Here is a 16,077-nt window from a genome sequence, read left to right on the forward strand (position 1 = left end):
TAGGGGCTGGAGTGTGGGGAGCCCTGGGGTGGATCCGGGTGTGGGATTGAGGTGGATCAGGGGCAGTGGTTTCCGCAGGAATTGAAATTAGGGGGGTTGTTCGAATTTACGGGGGAGGGGGGGTCAGGACCGATGAGATATATAAAAGAGAGATGAATAAAGTAAATGTTTTGTTTAGAATAACGCAAATTTAACATAAGGATAATGCAAGTTACACCAAAACACATAACAGGTCTAGATTTCTAAAAAAAAAAAAAAATACATTTATAAAAAAAATGTATTTAATTGAAATTGACTTTTGAAAAGTAAGCCATCATGGGATAAGAGGGAAGGTCCTCTCATGGATCAGTAACTGGTTAAAAGAGGAAACAAAGGGTAGGAATAAATTATCAGTTTTCAGACTGGAGAGAGGTAAATAGTGGTGTCCCCCAGGGATCTGTACTGGGCCCAGCCCCATTCAACATATTCATAAATGATCTGGGAAAAGGGGTAAACAGTGAGGTGGCAAAATTTGCAGATGATACAAAACTATTCAAGATAGGTAAGTCCCAGGCAGACTGTGAAGAGCTACAAAGGGATCTCACAAAACTGGGTGACTGGGCAACAAAAATGGCAGATGAAATTCAATGTTGATAAATGCAAAGTAATGTACATTGGAAAACAATCTCAACTATACATACAAAATGATGGGGTCTGAATTAGCTGTTAACACTCAAGAAAGATCTTGCAGTCATTGTGGATAGTTCTCTGAAAACTTCCACTCGATGTGCAGCGGCAACCAGTGATTCCCAACATTCTGTTTGCTTTTTTAAAAAGAACAGGAGCACTTGTGGCACCTTAGAGACTAACAAATTTATTTGAGCATAAGCTTTGGGGGCTCCAGCCCACTTCATCAGATGTAGCCCAGGAAAGCTTATGCTCAAATAAATTTGTTAGTCACTAAGATGCTACAAGTCCTCCTGTTCTTTTTGCGGATACAGACTAACACGGCTGCTACTCTGAAACCTTTGCTTTTTAAAGAAAGGGATAGATAATAAGACAGAAAATATCATATTGCCTCTATATAAATCCATGGCACATGTACACCTTGAATACTGTGTGCAGATCTGGTCACCCCATCCCCAAAAAGATATACCGGAAATGGAAAAGGTACAGAGATGGGCAACTAAAATGATGAGGGGTATGAAACAAGAGGAGAACTTAAAATGACTGGGAATTTTCAGCTTAGAAAAGAGACTACTAAGGGGGGATATGATAGAGGTCTATAAAATCTTGACTGATGTGAAGAAAGTGAATAAGGAAATGTTATTTAATCGTTCACATAACACAAGAGCTAGCAGTCACCCAATGAAATTAATAGGCAGCAGGTTTAAAACAAACAAAAGAAAGTATTTTTTCACACAACTCAGCCAACCCGTGGAACTCTTTGCCAGGGGATGGTGTGAAGACCAAAACTATAACAGGATTAAAAAAAGAACTAGATAGATTCCTGGAGAACAGGTCCATCAGTGGCTGTTAGCCAGGATGGGGAGGGTGCAACACCATGCTCCGAGTGTCCCTAGCCTGTTTGCCAGAAGCTGGGAATGGGCAACAGGGGATGGATCACTTGATGATTCCCTGTTCTGTTCATTCCCTCTGGGGCACCTGGCCTTGACCACTGTTGTAAGACAGGGTACGGGGCTATATGGACCATGGATCTGACCCAGTATGACCATTCTTATGTAAAAATTAATTATAATAAAAATGTTTAGCACAGAAACTCCCCAACATAATGACCTCCCAAGATAGCAACAATGTGAGATAACAACCTTGGCAAATACTGCATTTTAAAAATCTTGGCCTACTAGGAAACATATTTATATAAGTTTCCATTCCCAGTCACAAATCGAGCATCCTGGAGCAAAGTCACTAAATATAGTCCAACAAACAAATGTTTATTTAACCTGCCCCTCACTTTTCCCTCCACTGCACTCCACTCACCGGTGTTGTCCTTGGTCAGTGGAGACTCAGAGTTCAGAGGTGCTTTCACGTGAGTTCACCTCCCATGTGGGGGACAAGAAGGCACCTTGCTCGTTCCTCCAGCTGCTCACTGTTCGCTCTGGCCACGGCTGTTCGTTGTGCCACCGGTCACTCCATCGCTCTGTTGCCAATGGCCCTGCACCGTCACCTTCAGCTGCCACCTGCCCCTGTGAGCTCTGTGAGTTGGTCTCTTGAGGTTCCACCAGCTCTCAGTGATTTCAGCTGAGCTCTCAGTGGAGGGACCTCACTGCTAGTGCAGTCTGGGCTGTCTCTTCCACGGGAACACTGTCCCCACAGCAGGACTAAGCACTTAGACCTGATTGTCAGTGATTTTAGCTGCAGTGGTCACTTAACAGAACAAAAGACTCTCTATGGAGCCTAATCAGCTCTGTCTTTAAACAGCGGAGAGGGGCAGGTCCCCACCCTCTCTCTTGGTGCCCTCAGTCAGCACAGGCTAAGTACAGTTCTACTGCCCTTTACTCATACAATAAGAACAACATTTCATCCCCCCACCCCCCGCCGCCCCGCATTCAAGTGGTTTGTAACCCAACCCCAGCCAAAATCTATCACTTGGGGGGCTACACAGCTCTGTGTGCTGGATCCCTGGGTAGATTAGGTGTGAATGTAACTACAATCTGGCCCTGAAGCCTTTCGCCCCAGCTCATCACTGGCTGTCAGGGAGAGCTCATTTAGACTTTGCTTACAAATCATAATTGGAAATGATTAGGTTGGCCAACATCACCGAAATGAATGCACTGGCATTGTCATAAAAAACAACAGCTGTATAAGGAAGCTAGTCTATGTTCATACTTTTCAAATCTATTCTACTTTCAGATGCACGTATTTTATCATACACTGTATATGCTTTTAAAGTGTGTATTAATGTTTCAATTTCAATTCAAATTTCCAAACAGTCACTAAATTGGCATGTTTCAGAGCAGCAGCCGTGTTAGTCTGTATCCGCAAAAAGAACAGGAGAACTTGTGGCAACTTAGAGACTAACAAATGTATTTGAGCATAAGCTTTCGTGGGCCCACTTCATCGGATGCATAGAATGGAACATACAGTGAGGAGATGTAGACACATACAGAGAGCATGAAAAGGTGGGAGTTGCCCAACCAACTCTAAGAGGCTAATATCTAAGATGAGCTATTGTCAGCAGGAGAAAAAAAACTTCTGTAGCGATAATCAGGATGGCCCATCAGACAGTTTGACAGGAAGCTGTGAGGATACTTAACATGGAGAAATAGATTCAATGTGTGTAATGGCTCAGCCATTCTCGGTCTCTATTCAAGCCTAAATTGATTGTATCTAGTTTGCATATTAATTCAAGTTCAGCAGTTTCTCGTTGGAGTCTGTTTTTGAAGCTTTTCTGTTGCAAAATTGCCACCTTTAAGTCTGTTCCTGAATGGCCAGGGAGGTTGAAGTGTTTGCCAACTGGTTTCTGAATGTTATGATTCCTGATGTCAGATTTGTGTCCATTAATTCTTTTGCATAGAGACTGTCCGGTTTGGCCAATGTACATGGGAGAGGGGCATTGCTGGCACCTGATGGCATAGATCACATTGGTAGATGTGCAGGTGAACGAGCCCCTGATGGCATAGCTAATGTGATTGGGTCCTATTATGGTGTTACTTGAATAGATATGTGGACAGAGTTGGCATCGGGCTTTGTTGCAAGGTTCCTGGGTTAGTGTTTTTGTTGTGTGGTGTGTGGTTGCGGCGGGAGTATGTGCTTCAGGTCGGGGGGCTGTCTGTAAGCGAGGACAGGTCTGTCTCCCAAGGTCTGTGAGAGTGAGGGATCGTCCTTCAGGATAGGTTGTAGATCTTTGATGATGTGCTGGAGAGTTTTTAGCAGGGGGCTGAAGGTGATGGCTAGTGGCGTTCTGTTATTTTCTTTGTTGGGCCTGCCCTGTAGTAGGTGACTTCTGGGTACCCTTCTGGCTCTGTCAATCTGTTTTTTCACTTCACCAGGTGGGTGTTGGAGTTGTAAGAACGCTTGATAGAGATCTTGTAGGTGTTTGTCTCTGTCTGAGGGGTTGGAGCAAATGCAGTTGTATCTTAGAGCTTGGCTGTAGACAATGGATCGTGTGGTGTGTTCTGGATGGAAGCTGGAGGTGTGTAGGTAAGTATAACGGTCAGTGGGTTTCCGGTATAGGGTGGTATTTATGTGACCATCGCTTATTAGCACTGTAGTGTCCAGGAAGTGGATCTCTTGTGTGGATTGGTCTAGGCTGAGATTGATGGTGGGATGGAAATTGTTAAAATCATGGTGGAATTCCTCAAGGGCTTCTTTTCCATGGGTCCAGATGCTGAAGATGTCATCAATGTAGCGCAAGTAGAGTAGGGGCGTTAGGGGCTGAGAGCTAAGGAAGCGTTGTTCTAAATCAGCCATAAAGATGTTGGCCTCCTGTGGGGCCATGCGGGTACCCAGAGCAGTGCTGCTGACCTGAAGGTCTATATTGTCCCCAAATGTGAAATAGTTGTGGGTGAGGACAAAGTCGCAAAGTTCAGCCCCCAGGTTTGGCATGTAACTAGTTCACAAAACTGTGGGGGGTGTTGGGGAAATCCAGGGGGGGTGTAGGGAAATCACTGATCGGGGGGGTGGATCGGGATGCAGAGAGTAGGGCAGATAAGGATGGGGATGAATTGGGGGCAAACTGGAAATTGAGGGGCTGAGGGACATGGGGGGTCAGTTAGTGCACGAACCCCTCGATTAACAGCTCCCCTCTGCTCTCTCTCCACAGGCCCTGCCGCTGCCATGCCGCTGCCCCTCACCCTGCATCTGGGCGGCCCCCTGCTGCTCTGCGACCTGGCCCTGCTGGGCTGGGGCGCCCCCTCGCTGCCCCCCCTGGGGCTGCCGGCCCCCTGGCTGGAGGCTGCTGTGCGTTTCCTGGGGCTCTGGGGGGTCTGGGGGCTGCTGGCCCCGGATCGGCCCTGCCTGCCCCCCCCCAGGGCCCTGGCTGCCCTGTGCCTGCTGCCCCCCCTGTACCTCACCCTGCGGAGCTGCCTGCCCCTGCCCGACGTGCCCCCCGCCCTGCTGGCCGGCGCCCCCTGGGCCTGGCTGCTGCTGAGCTATGGGGCAGTGGGGCTGGCCCAGCTCACCTGGGGGGCCCTGGGGCAGGGGGACAGGGCTGGGGAGCCCGGCGCTGAGGACACGAAGCAGGAGTCCAGGGCCACCCTGCGCCGGCTGGTGGGACTGTCCCGGCCCGACGTGCCCTTCCTGTCCGGGGCCTTCGTCTTCCTCACCCTGGCTGTGATCGGTGAGTGGGGCGGGGCGGGGGGGGAAGGCTGCCGGGAGGTGCTAATCGCAGGTACCAGGCTCAGAGGAGTTACTGACAGAACAACTCCAGAGCTTGGTCAGAGAGTCAGAGACCCGGTTCGGTTCCGTGCTGTGCCCAGGCTGCTCTGACAGGTCACGCAGGCCTCGGCCCACAAGAGATGCCGGGATTGCAACACCTACCCTGAAATCCCAGGAGCACTGATCGACACAGCCGGAGTCCAGCACCAGGCTCCCTGTCCAGCAGACGGGGGGTGGGGGTGGATGCACAAAGGGCGGGGGGAGCCGCCTAAGCTAGCGAACGGGAGATGCTGACGAGAGGCTCGTGTGCTAAGCCCCCCCACCCCTCCCTTCGGAGACAGCTGCCTAAGTCCAGGGCTCAGGGAGGTGCCAGGCACTGCCTGTGACCCACCCGTGGGAGCCCCTCACCTGGTGATGCAGGCGCTGTGTCTTGCGAGAAAGTGCTGGAGGAGGTGCCCAGCGGATAGCGACCTTGACTGGGGCGTGGCCCCGTCCCCATGATGAGGAAAAGGGATTTGAATAGGGTGGGGGCCCTAACCGCTGGGCGACACAGTCATTCCCACCCTCTCTCTGGCCCAAGGGCTCTTGTCAGTGTCTGTCCACCGTGGCACAACTTCACCGGGAGAGACTGAGGCAGACCAATATCCCACAGCTCAGGGCCCTCTCGCGAGAGGTGGGAAACCCCTCTTCAGATCCCTTCTCGGGGACTTGAGCCAGGGTCTCTCAGCATCCCAGGGGTTGGGCTAAAAGCCGTAAGGGAGCTGCCACCTTCTCTGGGATTCGGAATGGGGCTGAAGCCAGCGGGATGCCTCTGAGCACACCTCCGGCCTGGCCCCTGTAGGCAAAGGAAACCTGTCCCGGGTGCACCAGTCGCCCTGGGGAGCAGGCGGGGGGAGGTGATTTTCACCCCACTCTTGCTCCTCCTCATACCCCCTCCAGCCGTTTACTGTTGGCAACTCAGTGTCCAAACGTCATCAGCTTTGGGAAACGTGACCGAGCGGCAGAACGGGGAAACGAGTGTCATGCTGCTGCCCCGTCACTCTTCCAGTGCTTGAGACGCTTAGAAAACCTGCAGAGCAGCCCCAGGCAAAATGGGGGGAAAACCACATACAATCAAATGTTTCTGAAAGATTTAAAAAACCCATAGAACCCTCCAAAGCAGAACCAAGCTTTTGTTTCCCCCTCGCCTAGGGTGACGGATGTCCCGATTTTATAGGGACAGTCCTGATTTTTGGAGCTTTTCCTTATACAGGCTCCTATTACCCCCCACCCCTGCTCCGATTTTTCACACTTGCTGCCTGGTCGCCCCACCCTCGTTTCTGCCCCCCTCCATTTTCGGAGCCAGCTCTTGTTTCTGCTTTTGCTGTGAAGAGCTAGTTGTGTCTCAGGCTGTGCGAGTGGGACTGGGGCTTTCCCGAAGCAGCCAGCCCACCAGGCTGTAAAGTCACAGACACAAAGCAAGTGCTCTGTGGGGCAGTGTCCAAGGTGCCTGCCAGCTCCACAGACCCCCGGCAGCCGGGTGCAGCTCTGCATGTGCCCCCTGCCTTAGTTTCCCCAGCGGGGTCATCAGTAAGGTGACCAAGGCTTTATGCATTGAATAGCCCCCTGCCCCTTTAATGCAACAGCCCCAAGGCAGCTCCTCGCCCAGCCCTTAGCGTGGGGCAGACTCCATGTGAGTGTCTCAGCCCCATGGCCAGACCCTTCACCCCCAGGGCACGGCCACCCTCCATTGCCTCCCTGCAGCCAGGCCCTTGCTGCCAACTGCAGCACCTCTCCCAGCAGCACAGCACAGAGCTCCGGGCTGCTTGGGAGACACCCCCAGCTCCCTGCCCTGGGCTCTCCTGCTCTGTTCCCTGGGCCTGTTCTCAGGGCCAGGGCTCGTTAAGCAATGAGGCTGCCAAACAGCAGCTAGTTAGTTAATTACTCCCAGCTGGCTGAGATTGGCTCCTTCTCCTTAAAGAAGCCATTGGGCCCTGACTCCCCTTAAAGGGGGCCACCCGCCCCCCCAGCCATGACCAGTGTGTTCTCTGAGCCTGCCGGCAGGAGCAGAATTTGCAGAGGGCTCAGCATGTGGGAAGAGAAATGGTGGGTTTGACAGTCCCCTGCTGGGACAGAAAATACTGACTGAGGGTCAAGAGAAACACAAGTCCACAGATTGGTAGGGCAGGAAGGGTTAGGGGGGCTTTGCTTTGGGGGATAGCCCCCTGCTTGTCCCAGGGCTGGCTCACCCCTGTGTCTCTGTGGCAGGTGAGATGTTCATCCCCTACTACACGGGACGTGTCATCGACATCTTGAGCAGCAGCTACGGCCACGCCTTCACCACCGCCATCGGCCTCATGTGCCTGACCTCCTTTGGCAGGTGAGATCCCACTTCCCCCACCAGCACTGCTGCCCCACAAGACTCCAACCCTGCCCTGGGGAAGAGCCTTTTCTTGCCTCTTCAGCTGGTACCCCCATTGTGACGGGGTCCCCGGGGTGCAGCCTGGACTGTGGAGCGGGGAGGGCACACACCAGCCGTTATAAACTGAGCTGAGAGTTCCCCAAGTACTTCAACCAAAACGCTCTGGTTTAGGTGTGTGGAAGTAGAATATCAAACAGGTTTATTAACTGCCAAGAGAGAGATTTGAAGTGATTATAAGTAGCAGGCACAGAGATCAGAGTTGGTTACCTAAGAAACAAACATAAATTCACAGTCTAAATTCTAACTTAAATAGACTAAGTGAGATTTGAATGAAGTACAAGATGGTACAAGCAGATTACAGTGCCTCAATACACTGACTAGACCCCATTCCAGACTGGGAACAGTCTTCCCCAGTCAAAGTCTTTGTCTTCCAGCTGTGCTTCCAGATGTTGCGATGGGGGAGGAGAAAGGCCAAGTGGGGATGTCACTGGCCCTCTTTTATACTTTCTTCCAGCTGCTAGAAAGGTCCTTGCTGTGACGTGTGTTACTCCACCCCCGTGGCGTAAATGTGCCTTCTCTGAGGAGCCTCTGAGATAGCGGATTGGGTGTTAATGAGCCATTAATCGCCCGTCGGGCTAGTGATGGCTACTGCATTGATGTACCTGAAAGGCTGGTTGTGGGTGTTCCCAACCTCACAAGATATTTCAGTGACACACACAGCAATACTTCATAACTTCCCACACAATGAGAGCACATACACTCCAGCAAGGTATTCAAGGGACGCTCTGGGGTGGGGTGGGGTTTCTGAAAGGCAAGGTTGGAGCCAGCCCTGCCCAGTTTAGCCAGCGCAAGCTTTGTATGGGGATGCACAGCTGATTCCAGAAGTAGGATTAATCTCTCTGTGTCTTTCCTGTTTTGTTCTGTCTTGGTCTCCCCTTCTCCTCCCAGCTCCCTGGCCGCCAGCTGCCGCGAGGGGATCTTCATGTTCACGCTCTCCCGGCTCAACATCCGCATCCGCCAGCTCCTCTTCTCCTCCCTGGTGCGCCAGGACCTGGCCTTCTTCCAGCAGGTCAAACCAGGTGGTTCCTGGCCCCGACATCTCTTCCCCACAGTCTCTCTATCCATAAGGGCGGCCCCTCGGGGGCCTTGGGTCCGGTGGAGTCACAGCCTAAGCTCTCTTCCAGTGGAGTTCACCGTGATGAGCTGATGAGCAGCCCTGTCTACACCAGGGTTTTTAAATGTGGTCGCCCTGATGCTGCTCTGGCTTATCCCAGAGGGCAGACAGGGGCCAGAATATGGGGTTTGAAGCCACCTTCACCAGCCAGCTCCCATCCCCCTTGCTGGGCTCAGGTAACTGGGAATCAGGCCCATCCAGTTTGTCCCAGGCGTCCCGTCTCCTGCCTTGGGAGGTCAAGCTACACTGTGGAATTTGCACCCACTCTGCACAATATCGGACAGAGGCTTCTTTGTGCCATAAACCCCTCCCACAGAGACATCCCCAGCCCAGCACCAGGCCCTTCCTCTGGCACGGATCCGTGTCTCACCACATCCTGTCCCTCCCCCTGCCCCCCAGGGGAGCTGACCTCGCGCCTCTCCAGGGACACCACCATGATGAGCCGCTCGGTGCCGGCCAACGCCAACATCTTCCTGTGCAGCCTGGTGAAGGCGCTGGGGCTGTACGGCTTCATGCTGGGGCTGTCCTGGCGCCTGACGCTGCTCACGCTGCTCGAGACCCCCCTCACCATGGCCGCCCAGAGCCTCTACGACGCCCGACGCCAGGTACGGGGCAGGGGAGATTCCCTCCACGCTAGGGACCCTACATGTGAGCTACCTGGGGCAGCAGGGACTGTCCCATCTCTGACCCCTCTCTCCCCAGGCCGTGCTGAGGGCGATCCAGGACTCCATGGCGCGCTCCGGCGAGGTCGTGCGCGAGTCGGTCTCGTCCATCGAGACCGTGCGGAGCTTCGCCACCGAGGAGGAGGAGTCGCGGCGCTACAGGGCGGCGCTGGCCGAGACCCACCGGCTGAAGAACCGCCGCGACCTGGAAAGAGATCTCTACCTGCTCTTCTGCCAGGTGAACAGGGGCGGGGGGACCCAGGCATCCGGGGACAGTTCGTGGTTGGATGGGTTAGCCAGCATGTAGGGAACTAGGTGTCCAGGGGATGCACCATTAGAACCACACTGTACATCTGGGCACCCTGTCCCAACACCATGTGTAATACTCTCTTTCCCCCAGCTGCTGCATCTGGCCGTGCAGGCGCTGATGCTGTACTGCGGGTACCAGCAGATCCGCGCCGGGCTCCTGACCAAGGGCAGCCTGGTCTCCTTCGTCCTCTACCAGTGGGATGTAGGGGGCTGCATTAAGGTAAGGGGCTGGATCCCAATGGGCCCATATGGCCTGATCTCCCTACACAGTTACTGCAGGAAGCAGACCCAATAGGCTGGGAGGAAGGAGGGTTTGCTGACACACCAGCCTTTTACTCCAGAGCTCCAGGTTCCAATTTCCCATGGGATCACCTGTGCACTGAGTTTTCTGGGACTCAGCCTGCCACTGTCCTCATGCAGGTGTTTGTCTGACATGCTGATGGGAGCTGGGTTCAAATCCCTCCTGGGCTGGCTTGGGGATCCTGTAGACCCAAAGCAGTCCCTGGGCAAGGAGGGAGTGTGTTGCAATTATAATTATTGATGGAGAGTATTATCACAATGCTAATTTAACCATCAATTCCTTTATTAAATCCAGAGACCGAATGGCACTTATACAATTGCTCTAAACATGCCTGAAAAGCAGGGCTATTGATTAATCGCAGCTAACTCATGCAATTAATTAAAACAATTTAATCGCAATTAATCGCAATTTTAATTGCACTATTAAACAATCCAATACCAATTGAAATGTATTGAATATTTTTGGATGTTTTCAGTTACACAGAATACAAAGTGTACAGTGATCACTTTATATTATTTTTATTACAAATATTTGCACTGTAAAAATGCTAAACAAAAGAAATAGTATTTTTCAGTTCACCTCATACAATTACTGTAGTTTAATCTCTTTATCATGAAAGTGTAACTTACAAATGTCGTTTTTTGTTACATAACTGCACTAAAAAACAAAACGTTGTCAAACTTTAGAGCCTACAAGTCCACTCAGTCCTACTTCTTGTTCAGTCAGTTGCTCAGACAAACAAGATAATTCTGCCCTCTTCTTATTTACAATGTCACCTGAAAGTGAGAACAGGCGTTCGCATGGCACTTTTGTAGCCAGCATTGCAGGGTATTTACATGCCAGATATGCTAAATATTTGTACGCCCCTTCATGCTTCAGCCACCATTCCAGAGGACATGCTTCCCTGCTGATGACACTCGTTAAAAAAATAATGCGCTAATTAAATTTGTGACTGAACTCCTTGGGGGGGAGAATTTTATTTCTCCTGCTCTGTTTTACCCGCATTCTGCCCTATATTTCATGTTATAGCAGTCTCGGATGATGACCCAGCACATGTTGTTCTTTTTAAGAACACTTTCACTGCAGATTTAACAAAAACACAAAGAAGGTACCAATGTGAGATTTCTAAAGATAGCTACAGCACTTGACCCAAGGTTTAAGAATCTGAAGTGCCTTCCAAAATCTGAGGGACAAGGTGTGGAGACTTTTCCCTTTCAAAAGTCTTAAAAGTGCAACAGTCTGATTTGGAAACTACAGATCCTGAACCACCGAAAAAGAAAATCAACCTTCTGCAGGTGGCATCTGACTCAGATAATGAAAATGAACATGCATTGGTCCACTCTGCTTTGGATTGCTATTGAGCAGAACCCATCATCAGCATGGATGAACGTCATCTGCAGAAGGTTGATTTTCTTTTTTGGTGGTTCAGGTTCTGTAGTTTCCAAATCGGAGTGTTGCACTTTTCATGTGCTGGGTCATCATCCAAGACTGCTATAACATGAAATATATGCACTCCCTATCCGTGGCCCCACAAAGTCGCGGGACCTCCTGGTCAATCTCCTCCTCGCCCTGGCTAAAATGGCCATCTACGTGACCAGGGAGAGGAGGTTGGACAATGGAGACTCCTGTGACTGTGGGGCTTGGTTCCGATCCCCTGTCCATTCATGACAGCGTCCTCTGGCTCCCTTGACGCCTTCGAGGAGCAGTGGGCGCTGTCCGGGGTTCTCTGCTCGGTATCCCCGTCGGGCTCCCTCCTTTTGACCGCACTCCTGTCCCTGTTCTTTTATTAGTTGTCCCCCGAAATCAGCTGGGTTTTTGAGGTCCAGTAGATCCTCCCCTTAGGTTGCGGGGGGATCCCTTAGCAGTGGGCGAGCTTCCCCCCGCCCAGTTCCCGGAAACCGAATAGGTACACTATCAAATGCGTCCCGGAAACCCGATAGGTACACTATCAAATATGGGGTTTTCCAGTGGGGCTCCGCAGGGATGAGTACTGGGCCTGGCACTACTCAGCATTTTAATCAGTCATCTGGAAGTAAATATAAAATCACTGCTGCTAACATTTGTGGCTGACCCCTAGATCGGGGAGTGGTGAATAATGCTGAGGATGGGGCAGTCATGCAGAGTGATCTAGACTGTGGACGTAATCTGCACCTGTTCAGACAGAATGTGTTTTAATACAGCCATGTGCAAAGTCAGAGAGCTAAGATCAAGGAATGCAGGGCATAACCACAGACTGGGGGCCAGGATCCTGGAAAGCAGGGACTCTACAGGCATTAGGGTCACAGTGGACAGGTAAGGGCAGGTCTACACTAAAAGCGCGCTTAGTGAAGACGCTGCCTACAGCAGCGAGGGGGCGTCTGCCATCAGGTGCTCCACCTTCCCGAGAGGCAGTAGCTGTGTTGGTGGGAGAAGCGCCAATATGGAGGTGGTGGTGGCAGGGGTGGAGCTGAGGAGTTTGAAGTGTGGGAGGGGGCTCTGGGCTGGGGCAGGGAGTTGGGGTGCAGGGGGTGAGGGCTCTGGGGTGGGGCCAGGGATGAGGGGGTTAGGGTGCAGGAGCAGGCTCCGAGCTAGGGCAGGGGTTTGGGGTGCAGGGGGTGTGGGCTCTGGGATGGGGCCAGGGATGAGGAGTGTGCAGGAGGGGGATCAGGTCTGGGGCAGAGGGTTGGGGTGTGGGGGGCTGAGGGCTCCAGCTAGTGGTGTGGCCTCTGGGGTGGGGCCGGGAATGAGGGGTTTGGGGCACAGGCTTCCCCGGGGCTGCGGCAGGGAGAGAGGACTCCCCCCAGCCCTCTCTTTCTACAGCAGCCCGGGGCCGAGGGAGAGGCTGCAGCAGCCAGGGGCTCAGCTGGGGCTAGGCTGGCGGGGAGGTGCCTCTCCCACCTGCACGGCCCTTGATAGCCTGCTGCACGGTCACGCAGCCACACAGCTTAGAGGGACCTTGGAACACGAGCGCCCGGTGCGATGCTGCGGCAAAGGGCTAATGTGGCTCTGGAGTGTACAAAGAGGGGAGGAATGAGTAGGGGAAGGGTGACTTTCCCTTTCTGTACGGCACTGGAGAAGCCAACGCTGGAACACTGTGGTCACATCCTGTACAAAGGGTGTGGGGAAAGTTGGAGAGGATGCAGAAAAGAGCCACACACAGGATGTGAGGGTGGAGAAAGTGTCAGACAGTGAGAAGGACAGAGCTCAATCTATGTATCAGCAAGAAGGTTGAGAGGTGACTTGATTATTGTGCGTGAGGGAGCTTCATCAGGAGAAAATACCAGGTACTAACGGGCTCTGTAATCTAGCGGAGAAATGCAGAACAGGAACCAGTGGCTGGAAGCTGCAGCCAGACAAATTTCAATCAGAAATAAAACACACATTTTTCCCAGTGACAGTAACTAACCATTGGAACAAACTTCCCGGGGAAGTGATGGATTCTCCGTTATTTGGTGTTCTCCAGACTGGAAGCCTTTCTGAAAGACGCCTGAGTTACGAGATAACAGGGTACGGCTCACCGGCCTTTTAAACAGGAGATCAGACTGGATGAGCTGATGGCAGTTCTGGCCTTCACGTCTTTACAATGGGAGATGGAAGGTGCTGTATCTAGCTAGTAGATTTCTCCGTTGTTCCTCTTCTCTTCCCACCCCTGCCCTCCCCAGACCCTGGCGTGCACCTACGGGGACCTGCTGAGCAACGTGGGGGCGGCGGAGAAGGTGTTCGAGTACCTGGACCGGGAGCCGGCCGTGCGCACCGACGGGACGCGGGCGCCGGAGTCGCTGCAGGGACACGTCTCCTTCCGCGACGTCTCCTTCTCCTACCCCTCCCGCCCGGACCGCCAGGTCCTACAGGTACCTGCAGCGGGGCGGCTACACCCCACCCCCAGCTCACAGCCCCAGGCCCTTCCCCCGGGGGGGGGGATTCCCTGGCTCACAGCCCCCGGGGAGGGGATCCCCCAGCTCACAGCCCCAGGCCTTTCCCCCGGGCGGGGGGGGGTTCCCTGGCTCACAGCCCCGGTGAGGGGATCCCCCAGCTCACAGCCCCAGGCCCTTCCCCCGGGGGGGGATTCCCTGGCTCACAGCCCCCGGGGAGGGGATCCCCCAGCTCACAGCCCCAGGCCCTTCCCCTGCGGAGAGGATCCCCCTGGCTCCCAGCCCCTGTGATCCCCCCACGTGACAGGCACTTTGACACTCTCCCCGCTGTCCCAGGCCGTGTCCTTCGAGCTGCGCCCCGGTGAGGGGATCCCCCAGCTCACAGCCCCAGGCCTTTCCCCCGGGGGGGGGGCGGATTCCCTGGCTCACAGCCCCCGGGGAGGGGATCCCCCAGCTCACAGCCCCAGGCCTTTCCCCGGGGGGGGGATTCCCTGGCTCACAGCCCCCGGGGAGAGGATCCCCCTGGCTCCCAGCCCCTGTGATCCCCCCGCGCGACAGGCACTTTGATACTCTCCCCGCTGTCCCAGGCCGTGTCCTTCGAGCTGTGCCCCGGGGAGGTGACGGCGCTGGTGGGGCTGAACGGCAGCGGGAAGAGCACGTGTGTGGGGCTGCTGGAGCGGTTCTACGAGCCCCAGGCCGGGGAGATCCTGCTGGACGGGGCCCCCCTCCGGGAGTACGAGCACCGGTACCTGCACCGCCAGGTGAGGGCAGTGGGGGCAGGGGCTGGGCTGCTGCTCACTGGGTGTGACGAGCTGGGCAGGTCTCAGCCCCTAACGCCGCCCCCTCTCGCCGGCAGGTGGCCCTGGTGGGGCAGGAGCCCGTCCTCTTCTCCGGCTCCATCCGGGAGAACATCGCCTACGGGCTGGGGGGCTGCGGGGAGGAGCAGGTCACTAGGGCGGCCAGAGCGGCCCAGGCCTCCGGCTTCATCGCGGAGCTGGACAGGGGCTTTGAGACAGGTGAGTCACCACTGCCCGCGCTGCAAGGGCTTCTGGGAAAGGTCCTCTGCTGTAACCACTAGGCTCCCCTCCCCTCCCAGAGCTGGGATAGAACCCAGGAGTCCTGGCTCCAAGCCCCCCCCCTGCTCTAACCACCAGCCCCCACTCCCCTCCCAGAGCTGGGGAGAGAACCCAGGAATCCTGGCTCCCAGCCCCGCCGCCCCGCTCTAACCACCAGCCCCCACTGCCCTCCCGGAGCCGGGAGAGAACCCAAGAGTCCTGACCCCTCCCTCCCTCTCTCTCTGACCCCCTGCAGATGTGGGGGAGAAGGGCGGGCAGCTCTCGGCAGGGCAGAAGCAGCGGATCGCCATCGCCCGGGCGCTGATCCGCCAGCCGGCCGTGCTGATCCTGGACGAAGCCACCAGCGCACTGGACGCGGAGAGCGAATGCGCGGTGAGTGGTGGGTGCGGTGGGATCCGAACTCCGAGCCCGGCTGGACTGAGTGTCTCTGGTCTGCGTTGTGTGCGGACGGATCCTAACGCGGCTCTGCTCCTCCCCCCAGATCCGCCAGTCGGTGCTGAGCCGGGGGCCCCGGACGGTGCTGGTGATCGCCCACCGCATGCAGACGGTGGAGAACGCCGACCGGATCGTGGTGCTGGAGGGCGGGGCCGTGGCCGAGGAGGGGACGCACGCCGAGCTGATGGGGCGTGAGGGGCCCTACTACAGACTGGTGCAGAGAGACCTGGCCGAGTAACACCCCCCCGCGCCCCGCCCCGGGGAATAGCCCAGCACCAGCCTGACGGCCCGTCCCCTCCTCCCCCCGGCCCAGGGTGACATGGACCATCCTGACAGCGGCTGATTAGTGTGTGATGTCGGGTCACTGGTTTATCGCCTGCGTTGGGGTGTCGGTTCTGCGCAGAGAGTCCCCGGGGGGCAGGCGTGTTCGACTGGCTGAGTGCCGGAAGAGTGTTTTGTAAGATACATTAAAGAGGCGACACATCCGACCGGCGTCTGTGACGGGCTCTGGCTGGAAACGCCGTCGCTGGTCTCCTGGCCCAGCCCCCG

General features: G+C 54.7%; 2 protein-coding genes across 3 annotated transcripts in view; one reads left to right on the forward strand and one right to left on the reverse strand.

Moving 5' to 3' along the window:
- The window catches only part of LOC123345793 (endothelial zinc finger protein induced by tumor necrosis factor alpha-like), a 1,203,704-nt gene that overhangs the window by 954,648 nt on the left and 232,979 nt on the right, over positions 1-16,077 (reverse strand). The gene's annotated exons all lie outside the window — the stretch shown is intronic.
- LOC123346403 (antigen peptide transporter 2-like) lies at positions 4,765-15,768 on the forward strand. 2 transcript variants are annotated; one of them, XM_044983784.1, is made up of 11 exons: positions 4,765-5,281; positions 7,567-7,678; positions 8,669-8,799; positions 9,294-9,499; positions 9,597-9,794; positions 9,957-10,085; positions 13,808-13,996; positions 14,605-14,778; positions 14,874-15,033; positions 15,329-15,465; positions 15,575-15,768. In XM_044983784.1, exons 1-11 carry the CDS (start codon positions 4,780-4,782, stop codon positions 15,764-15,766), a joined length of 2,130 nt encoding a protein of 709 aa, XP_044839719.1. In that variant the 5' UTR covers positions 4,765-4,779; the 3' UTR covers positions 15,767-15,768. The 2 variants fall into 2 exon arrangements, with proteins under 2 accessions (XP_044839719.1, XP_044839720.1); XM_044983785.1 differs by lacking the exons at positions 4,765-5,281; positions 9,957-10,085 and having other exon boundaries at positions 6,623-7,678.

The sequence above is a fragment of the Mauremys mutica genome, chromosome 12, assembly GCF_020497125.1.
Source record: "Mauremys mutica isolate MM-2020 ecotype Southern chromosome 12, ASM2049712v1, whole genome shotgun sequence".
Lineage (NCBI taxonomy): Eukaryota > Metazoa > Chordata > Testudines > Geoemydidae > Mauremys > Mauremys mutica.